The sequence below is a fragment of the Acartia tonsa genome, chromosome 3, assembly GCF_053477335.1.
Source record: "Acartia tonsa isolate MP-2025a chromosome 3, ASM5347733v1, whole genome shotgun sequence".
NCBI lineage: Eukaryota > Metazoa > Arthropoda > Copepoda > Calanoida > Acartiidae > Acartia > Acartia tonsa.
In genome coordinates, this window is record NC_137262.1 from 38,842,359 (window position 1) to 38,861,507 (window position 19,149).

Sequence of the window (19,149 nt, forward strand, 5' to 3'; positions counted from 1 at the left end):
ATCTATGGAGAATTAAAGTCGTTGTTGAGTCAATTCTTTTTATTCTGAAAATTAAATTGCTCAAAGTATTACCTACTTTAAACTTCTATAACATATGTAAAAATATCTTTTTCTTATTAAAATATTCCATGTTGACAAACAACATATTTCAGGGGAGAACTAAAAATAAAAAAAGATTTATTTCCAACAGATCATTAAAATATCCATTCTTTCTCTTGTCATTGTCTATTAATAAAAGTCTTAATTTTTGCAAATATTACAAGAGAACCATCAAACACTAAGACTTGAACATCAAAAACTTTAGGAAAAATGAAACTTATTCTTAAGGTGAATTACATGAGAATCATATTTTGAAAACTAAATTGTATAAATTATATTTTAAGGTTATTGCATGAAAAATAAATTCTTATGACTTAAAAAGAAATATATCTCAACTTTTGTCAATAGATTATGACTACCCCATTTTTTCCCCTCCATATATCCTTTTTTCTGCCTTATTGTGCATAGTGCCAAGAAATTGGCTTCATTTTTTAAAACATCACAATAATAGATAGATAGAAAGATACTCATAATTTGATACACTTTCAGATTTTCAGGGTTCTCCCATGTCCCATAGATACTTAAAACATTTTTTTCAAAGACTTCAAGACAAATAATCTGCAAATTTAAAAAAAGACACTAAGTAGATAGTCATGATTTGTTTTATGTTTTTAAGATCTTTGATCCTAGAGGCATTTCTATCAAAGTGAAATTGTTATTATTTTTCTGTCTATGGTCGTGCCTATATTTATCTAGGTAAAGGTAAAGAGATGCCATGATTGGGAAAAGAGGGAAGGGGGAGGGGGGAGATGGTAAAAAGGACAAAACATATTTCTAGTAAAACATGTTTTGTTGTTGATTTTTGCTGGCAATAAAAAGGCTGACAAACATTAAATTCTATTAACATTTTTATTGCTTTCAAGGAAACCTTGTTTTCAAAATATCCTTTATTGTTAAATAGATTAAAAATTTAGACATTTCATAGCTTTACGTAGCTTTAATAAATGAAAGATAGATTAATATTTGATAAGCCAATAAAAAATTAAGATCCTTATTTGAATGGAATAAATTATTAGATTGGTAACAAGATGAATAAAAAGGATGGATTTATAGATTGATGGTAGGATAGATGGATAGATAATGGGTAGGCGAATGCAGCTAATTGAAAAAAATACAAAATTAGATACAAACAAACATATTCAAGATGCTATGCATTAAATTTATGCAAATACCGATTGTTTGTGTACATGTGTGTGTTTGTGTGTATGTCTGTGTGATTCAGTGTGTGTGTGTGTGTGTGTGTGTGTATGTCTGTGTGATTCAGTGTGTGTGTGTGTGGGGTCGCGCAAATGTTTTGTTATTTTTGCCCAGCGTGAATTTTGAATTTGGATGCAAGTTTTAAATCTTGTCAGAGTAGTTTCTACTTTTCTTCAAAACTTTTTTTTAGGTTGATATGCTTTCAGGAAAAAAATGATGTACAAATTGTGCAAAGAGTTAGTTTCATCATAAGAATTTCGCAAGTTGAGTCACTTGACATTGAGATTTTCTTATTTTATTTTGTAAGTTGAAAGTAGTTCTAAAGATGTTTAGGTTTTAGTTTTTTTGAAGGGTGGAGTACTTAAAAAGTGCCAGATAGAATTATAATTCATCACATTTTGAAAAATACTTAGAAATTTTTTAGCATGGTACTTATAGGAGGGAAAAGACAAATAAAGTATTTCTTTGTCCCTGCATATTTCTTTGCACAAAGGTTTCTGAAGTATGTCACTGAAGCATTTTTGTCTTTTTCAGATGCTTTTTTTTTTTATAAATTCTTGTATGCATTTGGTTCTGATACTTTGTTGTCTAGGTAATATTTGTTGTCAATTTAGAATTATTATTTTTCCTTCTTGAAATAGTTTTACAAGTTAAAAATATGAGAATATACATTGTAAAGGAAAACCATATCGGTTCAGCGGTTAAAGAGATCCTGCGATACAGACAGACACAGAAAGATCCTAGTACTTTATTTCAAGAACTAGCGGCTTCGCCCCTAGCCTCTAGGGGCTTTGCCCCAAGAGGTTTAATCAAACCAATTTTTCGTATTTTAGATTTAAAAGAAAAATTTAAAAAAATTTTTTTTGGAGGGGGCTATTTTTATTTTTTTTTGAGGGGGTTGGGGGTTATAAACCTTCCCGGGACCTATGAGAAGCTACCCTGTAAAGGAGAACCCGATCGGTTCAGCGGTTAGCGAGATCCTTGGCTACAAACAGACATACAAACAAACAGACAGACAGACATCGTTCTACTTTGTATTATAGATACTAGAATAAAGCATTATTTTATTTTGTTTATAATAAGATTAGATAGGGTGAAAATTTGGAGTTTACAATACATGTCCTAATATATTTCAACGACTTAAAAATAAAAATAATCAGAATAGTTTCCTATCAAATAAATGATGAATAATTGATTCTATTTTGTGCATCAATAAATGAATTAAAAGTGTGGGAGGCGAAGTCTTGAATATATTTGCAACAAGGTCTATTGTCTAAGCATATTTCTTTATGCTAATTCACTTTTTTCAGACGAGTGTTTAAAATTGTATTACTAAACTTTATTCATAAGTTTAGAATATATTTTAAGCATTTTCAATTTTCTGTTTAAACAAATATCAGCCCATTAAATTAATACCCTCCCCTATTTACATTTAAGACGCCCGCCCTTTTTCAAGCAATTTATCTAGGGCCATTGAAAATATTGATTTTTATTCGACTTGACGCGGGGCATGGGGCTGTACTAGCCAACCCCTCTCCCCTACCCCCTGACTCTTTAGGGCATACGCGTGGGTGGTGAGTAATTGGTCTAATTAGCTGAATTGCAAACTAATATCGTTCTTAACCCTTTTGCAACATTTTGCAATATTAGTATATGAGCAAAATCTACTTATTTAATGATTTTAGATTATAGAACATTGGAGTATTTTTTGTTTAAATTAATTAGTCAAGTATTGTTTGACTTGGCCCACTTAACCTTATTAAAAACTAAATACAAATGTCCCCTTTACTTGTTTAATTTTCTTTTTAATTGTTTGCATTAATTACATTTCGTCCGTAGAGGGTCAAGCACACAAATCTTGAAGATAAAGGTGCCTATTTATGCCAATATTACATTACAGACCGGACAAACATAAATCTGCCAAATTATCAAACAGTACACGTGTACAAACTTAAAAGGCACAACTCAGATTTATATAAAATAGATCAGAAAAATGCATTAGATAAATTATTGCTAATTAATAATGACACATTTGATTGGTAAAAGTACCAGGTACATACATATAGGAGCAAGTAATGGCATCAAAACATTAATCATTTTCTTAATCTATTTATATTAAAAAGGTTGCACGCTATACATACAAATGCATATGACTTGAATGTTATGAGAGGGATCAAAATTGACAAAAATAATAGGTCTCAAGATGGGATAGTTTCATGATATGATAAATCATTTAAACTATTATATATTATAGTTTCAATACTTCCAAATGGGGGTATTTGTTTTTTCTGTAATTGTTGTTTGATAATCACTAGTTGATTTGCCCCTAGCCTCTAGGAGAGCACGAAACTTCAAAAAAAAGACATTTATTAAAGCTTTCCGGAAAAGTACAATCAATTCGGTTCAGAAATTTCAAAGTATTTAAAACATTGTAAATCATGTTTGCCTTCATCCTAATTATTTTTCCAAATCTGCTTCCCTGTTCCTTATATTTAACTTTGTATATATGTATGTGAAGGTATGTTTATAAATTGAGCAATTTGTTTTCAATATGGCGGATGACGTTAGCTAATTTAAAAAGTGCAAATAAGTTTTATGAAATTGCATGCAAGCAAAACACCCCTGTGTTGATTTTTCTGCTTCGTGCCTCTGCAAACTATAATTGAATATTTGAAAATGGCATGCACGTTTTCTGTTTGGGTGTATATTAATATCTCCTTGTTATGTTTAGCTGGAGTTGGAAATAAGATTATCTTTACAACTTATATCAAGACTAGAAATGCCCAAACTTTTCCACCACTCATAGCTTTCATATTGTCCAAACTTTTTCCCTTAGAATTTAAATCCACAGAAGATTTGATTTTGTATTTTTTGATTGGGGGTGCATTGCACATTGCTTTATTGTTCAATGGCTTATCCCTTATGCTAGATCAATCACGTGCACAGCAATTGACCAGGTTGTGGGGGGGGGGGCAGATTAACACTTTTATTTGCACGTGGGGTTTAATCCCCCCCCCCCCTTCCCCCTCCCTACTTGCTCAACGTTTTGATAACATTTTATATTACACCAGCGGCTACGCCCCTAGAGGCCTCTAGGGGCACTTGAGGAGGAGAGAGTCGAATTTAATAATTCAATTTCTTATTTTAGATTTTAAAAGAAAAAGTAAAAAAAAATTACGTTTGATGTTTGTTTTTCGTTGAACTCTCTTTCTAAAATTGAGAAATTTAAAAAAAATTTAATTTCTCTAGGGAGGGTGGTGGTACCCTCCCCCAAAATAGTTATAAACCTTCCCGGGACATATGAGAATCTACCCTGTTAAGGAGAACCCGATCGGTTCAGCGGTTAGCGAGATCCTTCGGTACAAACACACAAACACACAGACACACAAACATCCTGTTACTTTATTATAAGGACTAGCGGCTACGCCCCTAGAGGCCTCTAGGGGCACTTGAGGAGGAGAGAGTCAAATTTATAACCCAATTTTTTTTATTTTAGATTTTTAAAAGAAAAATTTTAAAAAAATATTTTGTTGGGGAGGGGCGAAATTTTTTTTTGGGGGGTGGGGGTGCTCCCCCCTCATTTATAATTTTAGTTAAAATAAATTTTAAAAAAAAATTTCGGGGGGGATTTTTCATTTTTTGGGGGGGTTGGGGGTGTCCCACCCCCCAAGAAAATAGTTATAAACCTTCGCGGGACCTATGAGAAGCTACCCTGTTAAGGAGAACCCGATCGGTTCAGCGGTTAGCGAGATCATTCGGTACAGACACACAAACACACAAACACACAGACAAACAGACATCCTGTTACTTTAGTATAAGGATTACATTTTAGCTTATAAGCTTTATCGAAGCACATTTTTTTCTGCATTTAATAATTGTGTTAGAATTTTTATGCATCTTACTAGTGGCATTATCCCTAACTTCTAGGGTGTTAGCTTTTAAATTAGTCTAAGCCTTTACTTTATCAAAAAATTATCCTTTTCATAAGTAATTTTCATTTAGACATAAAAATATCAATCTATAGAAGAAAAAATATTTTTTAAAGAAACTTAGGTAGAACGTTTTTTATGTATTAAAATAATAACTAATACTTCCGTGTATTGTAAAAGTGGTGGATATTCAAATATATTTTTAGTGGCTCCAGAATGTTTGTTTGTTAGCCCTTGGGTTGGATCCTTAAAAATATATATTTTTATTAAAAGAATTATTAACAACTGATAAGAATAACTAATATTGAGCATATTGTTTTTACTTTTTCTATCTTAAAGATTATCATATGGTAATAAAGATTAATGATGAATTTAAGGATTGAACCATGGTCTGCGTAGGCGGAATTTCTGGCCTTTGCGACCATACAGTTGCAAATACTTTTTTGGCGGAGTTAGTTTTACAAATTCAAACCACCTGCTGACTTCTGTGTGTGTGTCTGGTGATTGAAGGATGTTGAGTTAGTGTGTTTGTGTGTAAAATTCTGTGTATAATGATGTTTGTGAATGTGTGTGTGTGTTGTATGAATATTCAATTTCAATTTTAAAACATCAATTGCCAAACTTTTGTTTTGCCCCATTCATTGCCTCGCCCCATCAACCATTTTCTTACTATTATCTATTATTGTTAACATTTTACTGGATTTTCCTCCCATTGATTACCTAGTTAAAGCTTCACAAAATATCACAGAAAATATGCAGCTAATATAAAAAATGCTCTATATACTTTATTTTAACTGTATTGATATCCAAATGTCAAGCAAAATAAAAAATCTTACTTAAAATGAATACAATTTTAAAACCTTCCCACTTTTTTTGTCATTCCTTGTTTGTTTATTATTACACACGTGGAGATTTTTATTTTTGACTTTTTTGTGCTAAACATGGAAACAATTGTCCTTGTGATTTGTTATGTTGATTTTTCGTATTGGTCAAGTCTCAATACATAATTCCAGATATTTGTGTATCTGTCCACACTCCCCCCCCCCCCCCCCACTCTACCTACCATGTGGTGGCATAACCAAGATAGTGGTCATTTAAATCCCCCCCTCCCCCATACCCAAATTTGTGTATGTGCTCAACCTTAATCTAATAATATGACCTTGTCCATTATTGTGCCTATATATGTATTATGTATGTATTTGTGTGCCTATATAATATGTATGTATATATATATGTCCCATCCCCACATCTATATGTGTGTGTGTGTTTATTTTCCCTCACACACACACACACACACACACACACACCTTATTGTCCACTCAAAAGCTTCCCTTCCTTCCAAATGGTCCCTTTTATTAAAGGGTATTTGTTGTGTGTGTGTGTGTGTGTCTCCTTAATAATTTCTCTATGTTAAGAGTCCCTCTCCCCTCTTTATTCAACCATCTTAACCATCATCAATGGGGCTAGAAGAATGATTCACTAAGGGCATGGAGGGTAAATCTACCTTGTATTACGCCGGGAGGTGGGGGGAATGAAATGGATGGACGGACAAGAATTGACGACGCACCTTCCTATACAACATCTCTCCCCATCTCTCTCTCTCTCGGGCGACACCGACGTACGGACGGTCCAGTCAGATTTATCTTTAAGCTGTGCGTCCACGCGCACCACACACACACAAATATGATGTTATGAGCAGTAGTATAGGAACTAAGCTTCGCGCTGAATGAGGAAATAGCATGTGCAATTTTAAGGCAAACTTAAACTGTACTAAAAATTTGTTGTGACATAGAAATCATTTAAGTTTGACATTAGTGAAATAATTTCAAGTTAGGAAATGTCAATTTAAAAGCTGTCAATAGTGGTCATTTTTAATGAAAGCTGTTACATGATAAATTATAAATTATTGTCGTGATAATACCAGTTATTTCAACACATACACACATATGTGAAAACCATGAGCTTGCAGGTTATATACAGATAATAAAGTAAAAGTTGGATTACACAGACAGAAGACGTGTGTGTCTGTGTGTCATATTCTGAGAGACAAATTGTCATTTAGAATTAACTGTTCCCGCAGTTGCAATTAAAAAGAATAATAAAATCGGAAATAATGTAAAATAGTGACAACACTAAAAAAATCATGTGAAAATTAAAAATAGTGTTTTTTTTACCAAAAAATCATTTGTTATACCAATTTAAAAGATAAAAATAAATGTATTGTGAGTCTAATTTGTGGAATAATGTTCTGTGATGTCTGTGTCCTGTTGTTTACAGACAATCTCACATGATTCAGACTCAGAAAATGTCAATTCAGGAAAGTATTGTGAGTAATTTTTAACTTGTTCAGAAAAAGAAGGATTATTCATAAGTAGATAAAAGTTATCCCATAAAAAAACACCCAAAAAAATCTTACCTAATTATAACTTTAGAGTTAGTTGTTCCTTTCTGGAAAGAACCAAAAAATTAAAAATTTTAAAAGCTCTAAAGGGGGGAGGCGGATGTGCCACTTTTTGAAACCAAAACTAAAAGTCAACAAAGGAACTCAACTAAAAAAAGAGTTACAGGTCTGAGATTTTGCATGGCAGTTGCTTTATAGAGGTACAATATGGAACTGTGAAGAAACGGCGGCGCAACCGCCGATAACCGCCGTTTCCCGCCGATTTTTTTCTCTTCAATTTCTCGGCAGTTTTCGGCGGATGCGCCGCCGTTTCTTCACTGTTCCATATTGTAAGCCTATAAAGCAACTGCTATGCAAAATCTCAGACCTGTAACTCTTTTTTTAGTTGAGTTCCTTTGACTTTTAGTTTTGGTTTCAAAAAGTGGCACATCCGCCTCCCCCCTTTGAAATATCTAAATTGCAACATTTACAAAGAGGGGAATTTGGTGACAATAAATACAGATTTTTGGTATATTTTACCAGCTAACAAATTAAAAAGCCCATTGATCTATCCATGCATGTTCGTAGATTTTCGGTCAAATTGATATTCCCTTAAATTTGTGTACTTACATTATGTTTCCCCCCTATTAAGCCCCTAAAATTCCATACTTTCAATTATCTGATTTAACTAGACAAGATCAGGAGGTGGAATTTATAAATTAACTCTAAATGTAAATAACATTATACTTTGAAACTAATGTTTGATAAAATCTTCCTGGCTAATTAAAACCAGTAACTGCTCATTGGCCAGTAATAAAAATTACATTTTATTGCCCTCAATTAATAGACATGAATTTCGTTTTATGCATCTTTTTATGTTCTATGATTTTCAGTTTTAGATTAATTTTTATGTTGTTTCTCATATTTTAGTTTAAAAGTATTTATGATTTTGGTGCTTAAAACAAGACGGATTTCGGCGATTTTAATTAAATTTATCTATGTAAAATTTGTGTAAAATTAAACACAATTGGAATTAGGTAGAAATGATTCAAATCATTAAATGATTTAAATTAGTTAGAACTTTTGAATATACCTCTTTGTTATAAAACAAAAGTTGTAAAACAGAAATAAAAACAACCATTATCCTTTTGAAAGCTTTATTAGGGGGAGAAATATTAGCTATTATTTGTCTAGGGCATTCATTTTGTTTTAATTGCGTTATTATGAGCATTGTTTGAAGCTGCATTAATGTTTTGTCTAAACAAATATTTAAGTCTGGATTTTGCTGCTTTTCTTTCTACATTGATATCTATGTTTGGAGTAGGAAGTTTGGGGGAGTACAACCATAGGGATGCAGGAATTTTTAAAGATGTAAAAAGGGATAATTCCATGAAGAATACTTATTAGATTGGTCACTCCACAAATGTTTGTTGTCTATTTTAATTAAACCTTGATTAATTACGTAGGGCTTTCTTCTTGATTATCAATAATAAATTGACTAAAAACATTATGAGAAGCTTCAAAAACAAAAGTATCATTCATAATGCGTATTTGATAATCATTATTTCCGAAACTAAAAAATACAACATTATTTTTGTTTAATAACAATCTAAAAATTCTTCCTTTTAAAAATGAATCGTTTTGTTTATATTAATTTTTCCATTCTTTTTATCTCTGACAGAAGAGAGGATTTGTATGTTTATGCTAAGAAATTAGCATAATCTCTCTTTATTTAAATCCAGACATGATTCTTTACTTCATGCTGCTATTTTATTTTAATACATGTTTAAACATTTTAAAATGATACTACCTATGTATAGAAATAAAACAATATTATTAAGAAAAATATTTGAATGTATTCCTAAAGTTTATGGGTTGTCATGAACATATTTTTTAACTCCCGAAAAGACACTTTCGATAAACAATGATAGAAGCTTTTAAAGCACATTTTTACTGCATCTGATACTTTTTATTCTTATTTTATAACATATTTTACAAGCTAGCAGGACATTTTATACGATTTTATCCGGGACAGGGGATATAGATTCAAATAAAACATTTTACTGTTAGAAAAATATTAATATTATTAGTACACATTTTTTTTCCATCATCTTATTGCACTGAAGTTCAAAGATTGTAATTGACCTTAAATCAAATTAACTTTTTATAACGGATATTGGAAAAATCCGAAGAAAATTATTTTCTCTTGGCATATCTCTGTCCTGGCTATATTATGGAAGAGCATAGACAATAGGGATTCTATTATGTTTAGTGCACTTCGCAGATGAGTATTTTGATAAAGGTGCATTGCTTACCATAGACCAAACAATGTAGAGGTTTTCCTTGTAAATGAAGCTTTTACTTCTTTTATAGAATGGTGCATTGCAATGTATTGCTCAGCTATTTTCTCTCACTTAAAGAATGGCTGTTTAAAGCTTATGTATATTTTTGTTATTTTTATAACTAATTAAATTTAGAATCTTGAGGAACAATTGTTGGGTACCTAACTTAACTCTTTAAATACCCTTCATGGATAGAGAGTTAATATATTTTATAGCAGATTAATTTTAGTACCTATTGTTAATTCTATTTTTATCTATGTTTGAATATTGTATACAATCCCAGCAGGGCTAGCAAGCATATGGTTTTCAAAGACAATGCAACCCGTAGAAACAAAAATCACAACAAAAAACATTGAATTCATTTCAAGTCGAAATTAAATTCCATTCTTGACCCTTTGACTGCAATTACTTGGCATTAATCTGGATTTCTCTACTTTTTACAGGAATTCTGATGCATTTTATGATTAATCGACACTCGGCCTTGTGCGCCCCTTCAAATTTTGACTTTTGCCTTATTTTAAATCTTTCATTCTTGCCATCTCTCTCTCCTCTCTATTTGTATCTCAATCATTCCCAGAGGCAGTTTACAGAAATGTTTTGGATTTAGATGTCTTTAAATGGTCATGCAGGGTAGTAATATATGTAGAAATATTAGTTTGCCTAAAATATTCTATATTTTTACATTCTATCTGTTGAAATATACTTCACATAATTCACAGCTAATTTTTTTTTGTAAAGGTCAAAATTTCAGAATTCTTAATTTTACAAATTTTCCTTTATGATCACTAAAAAAGCTCACATCTTAAGTCCCTTTATAGCTGCTACTTAGGAATTTCTAAATACAAAACAAGCCAAATAATTTTCGGTGTAATTACATTTACGGCCAGGGAAATGCCAAATTTGAATTCAATTTCAAAGAGTTTTCTTAACGACAAAAAGTTTAAGCCAGGGGAGGGAAGGAGGCGGGGGGGGGGGGTGGGGGTTGTAATGGAAATGGACGTGGGATGGAGAGTCCCTAAGTAAGTACCATGTTTTTGTCTCTTTATCCTAGGGACAAAATGATAAGTTAATTTTTTAAAAGAGTTTAGATAAGTCCATTAAGCGCTTTGAAAAAATATTAAGGTATTTAGAATAAGGTTTCATTCTACACAGTTTGATATTATATTGTAAAGATAATAGTCATTAAGATAAAAAGTAATATTTAAAGTTGCATTAATACCTAATTAAAAACTACATTATAAAAAGTAAAAAGTTTTTTTAGTTTTCTAGAAACAAATGTCTACTTATGCTTTTCCTCCAAAAAAAACGTTGGAAAATTGCGCGATTTTCAATTCCTATCTCCAAGATATTTTTTACTTCCCCTGTACTTAAATGAACATAATTTCAACCTTGAAACTAACATGCACACACCAATTACAAGTATTGAAATACAGTAAAGTAGAAACCTTAGAAAAAAAATCACTTTTTCGTGTCATTACACTATAAATTTTAGCCCAAGTATTATTGCAAGGAAATTACAAAATGTTTAAACATGTGTAATTACAATTATTGGTGGCGTAAACACTCTAGAATTGTTATTGTAAGTTTGTATTTTTATATCAATATTCTTTACAAGTCCTTTTGTAAGAAATCTTATGATTTAGACGGTTTTTTTCCCCTATAGTTTTAAAACTTTGAAATTAAATGACAATTAAAGCAAAATTATTACGTTATTTTTTTATTGTATAATAAGTCTTCAAAAAAGGGACTATATCAATGTGTTTCAGTTTTTAAATGTCTTTCTAGGAACTATCCCCTTAGTTCAAACTTAAACCTTAAACAAGTCCTTCTTGGCTACGAAGCTTAAAATACTATCATCCTAGTTGTTAATCCGAGTGACATTAACTAAATGCACTGTTAAGACCAGTGGTTTTTAAATTGCATGTTTAATGCCCAGAGAAAAGCTTAAGTGTATATGTACATGCATATTAAGTCTAATCATATTAATTAGGAAAGAAATGTTAAGGCTTTAAATGCTAAGTTTGTTCATATATAATCTCAAACATGATAATGTGTGTAAGTGTGTAGGTTTAAGCAGCGACAAGAACATATATTCAAACATTTTAAACGAATTTATTTGTATTTATTTATAATTATCATATTGTTCACATAATTCCATAGCATATTGTCCGACTTTAAAAACATTTTTGGGAGTTTAATCTGAAGTAAATGTATTAGAAACTGATTACATTAATTAAAAATCTTAAGAATTTATATTCGTTTCCCTTACTATTTATGCAAATGTTTATGATGAAAAGGTTACAAGCATAGCTTTACTACAATTTTTAAAAACTTATATCCTTATCTAAGAGGATATTTGAGCATTTATTTTCAACAGATAAGTTGCCTACTTTTAAAACTTGAACTTTTGATTTACTTTAATGATATATAATGATCATCAAATGTTGTAAAATTATTTTAGAATATATTATATCTTTTTTAATATCTTCCTATCTGTCTTTTTTATCTATCTTTCTCTATCTCTCTCTGGTGTAGTTGAACTCACCATGTGGGACTATCATTATATCAAAGGATGGGGATTTATTGAGCGTATAAAAGTCATGCACTCCAGGAGGTTTTTTTACTCTACACACACACACACACACACTGTCCCCCTTTTTTCTGGACATGTATAAGTATACCCACCTACCTACATTCCTACCCTGCCCTACGACTACACACACACCCCTTTGAAACCTTTTTTTTTAGCATACTGGACATCCATATAAGTATGTGGTGGATTACACGGATCAAAGTGATCAATAATGTATATTCTAGCTTAACAATTATTTTTATAAAATTCAATTCGTAAAAATGAAAGATTTTTTGTTTTAGATTTTTTAAGGCTTTTCTTTACAAATTAGCTCACGGTTTTTGACACATACTTCTCAATTAAAGTATTGAAATATGTGATACTTAGAATTGAACTTTAAATGCTATAAATAATATTTCATGCCTTAAATTCCTGTTTTTGAACCCACCCCTAAATATCTAATTTTTTCATCTGCCCAAACCCTTGAGAGATCTCTAGTTATTCTGGACATCTCAGGATGTACTAAGGGATGAAGGTAGCCACATCATATGATTTTCATATACCTACTTGTTTTTTTTGTGTGAGGAAATTAAAATATTGTCTTGTCATTACAGTAACATAACAATGAAATTTTCGCGCATTTTCTAATCCCTTAATTTAGGAACACACAGGGCTTTAAATCCTGACTAAAGCACGAGCTAGGATAGTTGCAAAAAATAGCACATGTACATTTGCATTGACTGCATGGAGTTTCACAATATATATTTTATCTTTTTTATCTGATTCTTACTAGAGCACCATATTTCCTATAGCTATTTCTTGTCCTAATTTGTTACATCATTAAATATTTTCTATTTTAAAATGTTCATTACAAATAGCTGTAAAAGATTATATGATTGTTGATTAAGCTTAATTGAAAACAAAAAACCAACAGAAATTGGTCAAGGTTTAAATTACTTTAGGGGTATGCTAGAAGTTAGTTAAATAAAAAAAGTTTTTGACCACTTCAAAAGAGCACAGAAATAGGGGGGTTGAAATGTCCTTTAGGCATGAAGAAGTGCTAAAAAACTGCGGTAAAAAAGTGTGGGCTTGGTCCACAGTCATGAATATAAGCTGATTAGGTGAAGCTTAGTCGCAGTTTAGCAAAGGGTTGAGGAATAACAAGGGATATTTCATAGGAAGAAAAGTTGTTTTGCCTCCATTTTTTACTTGTAAAATATTTTTTCTTCTTCAAATGTTAGGAATTGTTATTTTTTTTTAATTTAGCAGAAGAAATACCTATCCCTTACTGATTTGTGGATAACTTATATGGCAAAAGTTAAGTTCACTAGATCATGCACATTTAGTGTTAAATCTGCTCTTTGCTGAAAGTATTTGAGCAAAATTCGATAGTATTCAATAAGAGCAATTTAAAATCTCCTAATTACTACTATTAATCGTAATATTTAAGTTAGTTTGAACATTTTTCAATGTTAAAAAAGACAAGATTTTGGTTTAGTCCGAACCAGTGATGAAAAATTCAACTAACCTCTAATCGATGGACTTGATTTGAATGTTATATTTTTATTTTAAAAACAAAGTAAAAAGTAACAAATGATCTATTGGTCGGAGGATTTAAAGAAAAAACAATGAAATTGAAATAGTTGACTAGTGTAGAAATTAACTATTGTTCCCACTTGAGACGATTGATTTGATTTATATCTCAGAGCAATGTTTATCAGACATTGTCAGGGGGTAAGGGAATTGACAGGAAGTTTACTTAATTGAAGAATTATTTTTATGTGTTGAACAATTAAGAAAGTATATTTTGTCATGAAGAATAAAATTGTATGACATGAAAAGTTAGAGCAAGAAAGTTTTCTTTAGATTAAAGCCATTTAATTCAAATTCTTCATTTTTTGAAAATCATTTATTTTTTTAATGTATACTAAATTATCATTTTATCTGGACATAAAAAAGGAAGAAAAAGAGAAAGGAGGGGAGATAGAGAATGAGATGAGTAGAAAAGTGAAAATATATATATGTCTTAAAATGGCAGGCTATTGGCTATTGAGCAGTGGTATATCAGAGAAAGAGGGGGTGGGGGGGGAGGTGTTAGATCAGATATTGAGGAGAGGGTAAGGGGAGATTTGGCTTAATCGGATTTTAAAAGGTCCGATTGAACGCCATGTTCTCAATCTATTATAAATTCTTACAGCCAAGAATAAGGACATATGTACATGTTTTAGCTTAGTAGTAATATTTAATAAAAAACACAATTAAAATAAAAAAAATAGGAAATTTAATTTATTCGAGTAAAAAATCTGTTAAGAAATTAACTAGAAAATTCCTGGCCATTATTCTTCTAAATAACCCGTTCTACTTTTTCTCCCAATAAAACTTTTTACCCTTTTATTACAGAACCAAATATGTGGGGGCCAATTAACACATATGGCTTGAAAAAGTGAATCTCGATTTAATTACCCTACCTCCTCCCCCCCCCCCCCCTTTTCATCCAATATTAAATCCTTCCCAAAAATGGTTGGATACTTTTTATAACCCCTCCAAAAATGCTCTAAAATGATGCTAAGCACCATGGGGTGATTTTAGGGTTTATTTTGGGCTATTTATCTTATTTTACTAAAATTGATTTCAATAACTTAGGAATTCACATAGGGATAAAAAGCCTATAAAGGAATTTTAAACATTAATTTTTCTATTTTTGTTAGCAATAAACCACAGTGAAAAGTATTAAACTAGACACATTGAGCAAAAAAGTATTTGAACTGGAATTATAATTGCTAGTTGAAATACATTTTAACTGTCAATAACTTTTTTGAACATTTTTATAAATATTTTATTTTTTTCAGGTGGTAGTCCAGACAGCGGAGTAACCGACCAGTCCTCCCTGCCCAAGCAGTCAGCCGGGTCGGCGGCTAGCGGCGGCAGCGAGACAAATGGGGAGGACGACGACTTGGGGCCCCTCCCGCCAAACTGGGAGAAATCCTACACGGAGAAGGGCGAGCCCTACTTTATCGACCACAGCACAGGTAAACAAAATATTTTATATTTTGCCAGATTGTCGGGATATTTTTTATAACAGAATCATCTAATTGAGTTGAAACTTATATTAAGATTATGTTACCCATAACAATTTCATGTTTCATGTTGGTCAATTTTTCTAAAAAAGCCTACATGTTACATGTTTTCTTATCAAAATATTATTAATATTATTATTTAATTAGTCTGCTTTATGTAGATTCATTTTTATGGATGCGGTAATCCTTGTTTCTAACTGAATATATGCCCATGCTTCTTCTTCAATTAAGAAACATCTACCCAACAACTTCTTGTTGAAACCTTTTTGTTGTCTGGGTTTCTTTTTGGTTGAGAATGTTATCCTAATTGGCGAAGCTTGTAGCAGGTCCTTGAAATGATATGTTTAGCAGCGTGAGAGTGAAATAGTCAGTCAGTCATATATAATATATATGCTTGGATAGAGAATTAAGTAACAAGTAAAAAGATACATTTTAAAAAATAAAAAAGATTATTTTCCCTAATATGAATCTGCTGTAATAAATTAAATCAATTTTCTTATCAATTTGAATTTTTGTGAGTTTTTTCAGCAGTAGCTATACTTTCGTTTAAATTATTTTATTTTGTAAAAAATGTTTTTAAAAATTGCTGTAAATTTACTGATCTCTGATTGCCAGGATTTTCGCTTGTCTGGTTGTGCTAACTTGCTAACTCATCAAATTAATTTGCAATCCAGTCAAAAGAGATAGGTGTCTCTCCCTCCCTTACTCCCTTACTCTCTTTCTCTCCCTCACTCCCTCACTCTCTCTCTTTCAATCTTTAAAGCTTTAAAAGGCCTATTTTTTGCCACGAATAATACGATATGTAAATTGATAACATCTTTTTAGAAAGGGAAAAACTTTTTATTAAAGCTCTTTTTTTATTAAAGTACCTTGTTTTATCACATACCTATGAAAGCTCTGATATTGCAAGGTATCTTAAGGCTAATCCAATCTTTAAAAATACATAAAAGTTTTTCCAGTTTGGCTTCGAAACCGATTAATATCACTGGATTAGAACTGGTTCTCAGCCATTTTGAAAAATCATGTATAGCAATTTAGAGACAATTTTCCATGAATATTAAATAAAAAGCATAAAATTAATACCAGTTTTGTTAGATCGGATCTAACTTATCTGGTTTTAATCATATCATTTTTCATTTTAATATCCGCGGAAAGCTGTCTTTAATCTAATGAAGAATAACTTTTACTAATGTGTCTTTCCCTGTATCCTGAGATAGATAGGAGGCCTCCTATGTAATATTTTGTCATATCATGCGTTGGTGCACATATAGTATAACTCTTACAATAACCTCATAAGTTTTTTAAAAACAAATTTTATAATTAGAAATATACTTATCAACTGTTTTAATCATTAATGTCTTTTAAAAGGTTGATTAATTTAAATGAATACCTACAAATACCATAAATGTTATTGTTTTGTCATTAAACTTTTTCTAGATAAGATATGTTATCACTTTAGCTAATAGCTTCTAATGTATTTATTTCTTATTTTGTTGAGGAGATATTATTTACATACCCAAGTGTGTTTATGTTTATAGAGACCAGGGAGAAGGGATGGGTAACCAAACCTTACTCTTAAATTGAAACAAAACACATAATTTTTATGTCCTGAAAACATCAGTCGAAGGGTTTGGAATGGGATGATGAGATTATTTTCCTCCATTTTCTTATCCCTAAATTCTTGATAGAGAGTGTAAGTGTATGCAAAGTAAAGCTTTTATATTCTTGTTATTTTAGGAGCAGCGCTACTCCATGATTTATCTTGAGGGTATGTCAAAATATATAACAAACATGCTAAATTTATTAGACACATTAAAAAAGTTGGAATGGATCAAAAAAATGACCTACAAATTAGGTGGCTTGTATAGTAGCTTCCATACTATAGCATTTTATTTCATAAGTTAGATATCTTGCCTTGGGTTTTAATTGTACTTGGTTTATTATAGCTGCAAGCAATAAAAAAGAAAACCCCATCTAAAAATTCTTTTGTAAACAACCCTTGTAAAGAAGCTGGTGGGTTTAAAATTAAGTAAATGTTATGAATGAGCATATGAGCAAGTCATTTTATATTCACACATGTCGGTATAATCATCCTAGGTGGTCCGATATCTTAATAGGACATTCTTTATTCTAGTTTTATTTCTTAGACAATATTTTGTATTTTAGGTATCTTATCTTTTAATAATACCTATGCTTTATTTAGAAATTACAGAATTTTTTTTTTTAAATAATGCAAATATTATTTTGAACTTGCATATGAAGGCAATAAATGAAAGTCATGTTGGCTTTCTTATCAGTATTAAATGTGATTTAATTTACGACGAAAAGAACGACACATAGCTTTAAATATTATCTATACTTCCTGAAGTTTTATAGTCTGCACAAAACTATGCTAAATAGTGTCCTTTTCAAGTATGATAACATGCCTAAATTCATATAAAAGCATGTCGTAAAAATTTTTGTGTTAAAAGTTTTTATAAGATTTTGAATGGATGGAAGAGATTTAGTCATTATCATCTTAAAGGGGAATCTTTTAGCAATGTATGATAAAAAATGCGGGGGGAATTAGTTAAGCTTTAAAACAGATCCCAAAGATTAGGCCATAACTTTCATTTATTAGGAACAGAAAAAGAAAAATTGTTAAAATCAATAGGTGAATTTTAATTAGCAAATGAAAAATGATATTTTTGAATATTCTTATCTAAATTTAATGCAATTAAGCAGAAGAAAAGTCTATTAGCCAATCTTAAACTTTCCTTAAATGAAATAAGTTTTAGCTAGGAAAGACATTTATATATTTCTTTTTGAATCATTAGGCGAAAAAAATGTTTTTAAACAGTTTCTTCTAATTGATTAAAGGAGGATTAAGTAACCACTCAAGAATATATTTACATTATATTGAGTCCAAATATATTTTTATCTACTTAACATGCAGACAAGCTGAGTAATATTATGTGTCTCTCAATTTGATGTTCTGTTATATTATTCATTATATTTCTATTTTCTATGTCATATTAATTACAGCTCCTTAGAGACTTTTTATAATTTTCCGTAAATTTATCTGTATTTTATTGAGTCCTAATATTTAAAAAAATGATACCTACAAACTCGTTAAAAAAACTTTGTCATTAATATTGCATAGCAGTATCATTATAAGAACCTGTTTCAAATTGTCTAAAAAATAATAAGTCTTCTATGCAAAAATTCCCCTTCCCTCTTACTCAACATTAATCACAATGCCTTTCCCCTTCCCTTAACCTTATTTCCCTTGCCCATATTTGTAGCTCGTCAATTAAGCCGATTTCACACAAATAATATAAAGCCTGTGCAAAATCTATTAAAATTAGTTGTACTACCCCATAACAATATTTGGGTATAGTCCCTTTCGTGACATCGCTTCTTATGGGGCGATTTGTCGTATTTTTTACAGTGATTTTCTCCTATTTCTAGCCCCTGCGGGGGGCTCTAACCCTGCGGGGCTAATTACCTAACCCTGTGGGGGCAATAACCTAACCCAATATAACCTAACCTAACCTAAAATAACCCAAAAAAT

General features: G+C 31.0%; 1 protein-coding gene across 25 annotated transcripts in view; it reads left to right on the plus strand.

The window, feature by feature from the left end:
- The window catches only part of Magi (membrane associated guanylate kinase, WW and PDZ domain containing protein magi), a 278,759-nt gene that overhangs the window by 212,283 nt on the left and 47,327 nt on the right, over positions 1 to 19,149 (plus strand). For all 25 annotated transcript variants that reach the window (XR_013877620.1, XR_013877619.1, XR_013877621.1 and 22 more), the window contains one exon: positions 15,369 to 15,548. Coding sequence is in view for 22 of the 25 variants with exons in the window: in XM_080153874.1 (XP_080010000.1) it covers positions 15,369 to 15,548 (180 nt within the window). In the remaining 3 variants the exon portion in view is untranslated. The remainder of the gene's footprint in view (positions 1 to 15,368; positions 15,549 to 19,149) is intronic.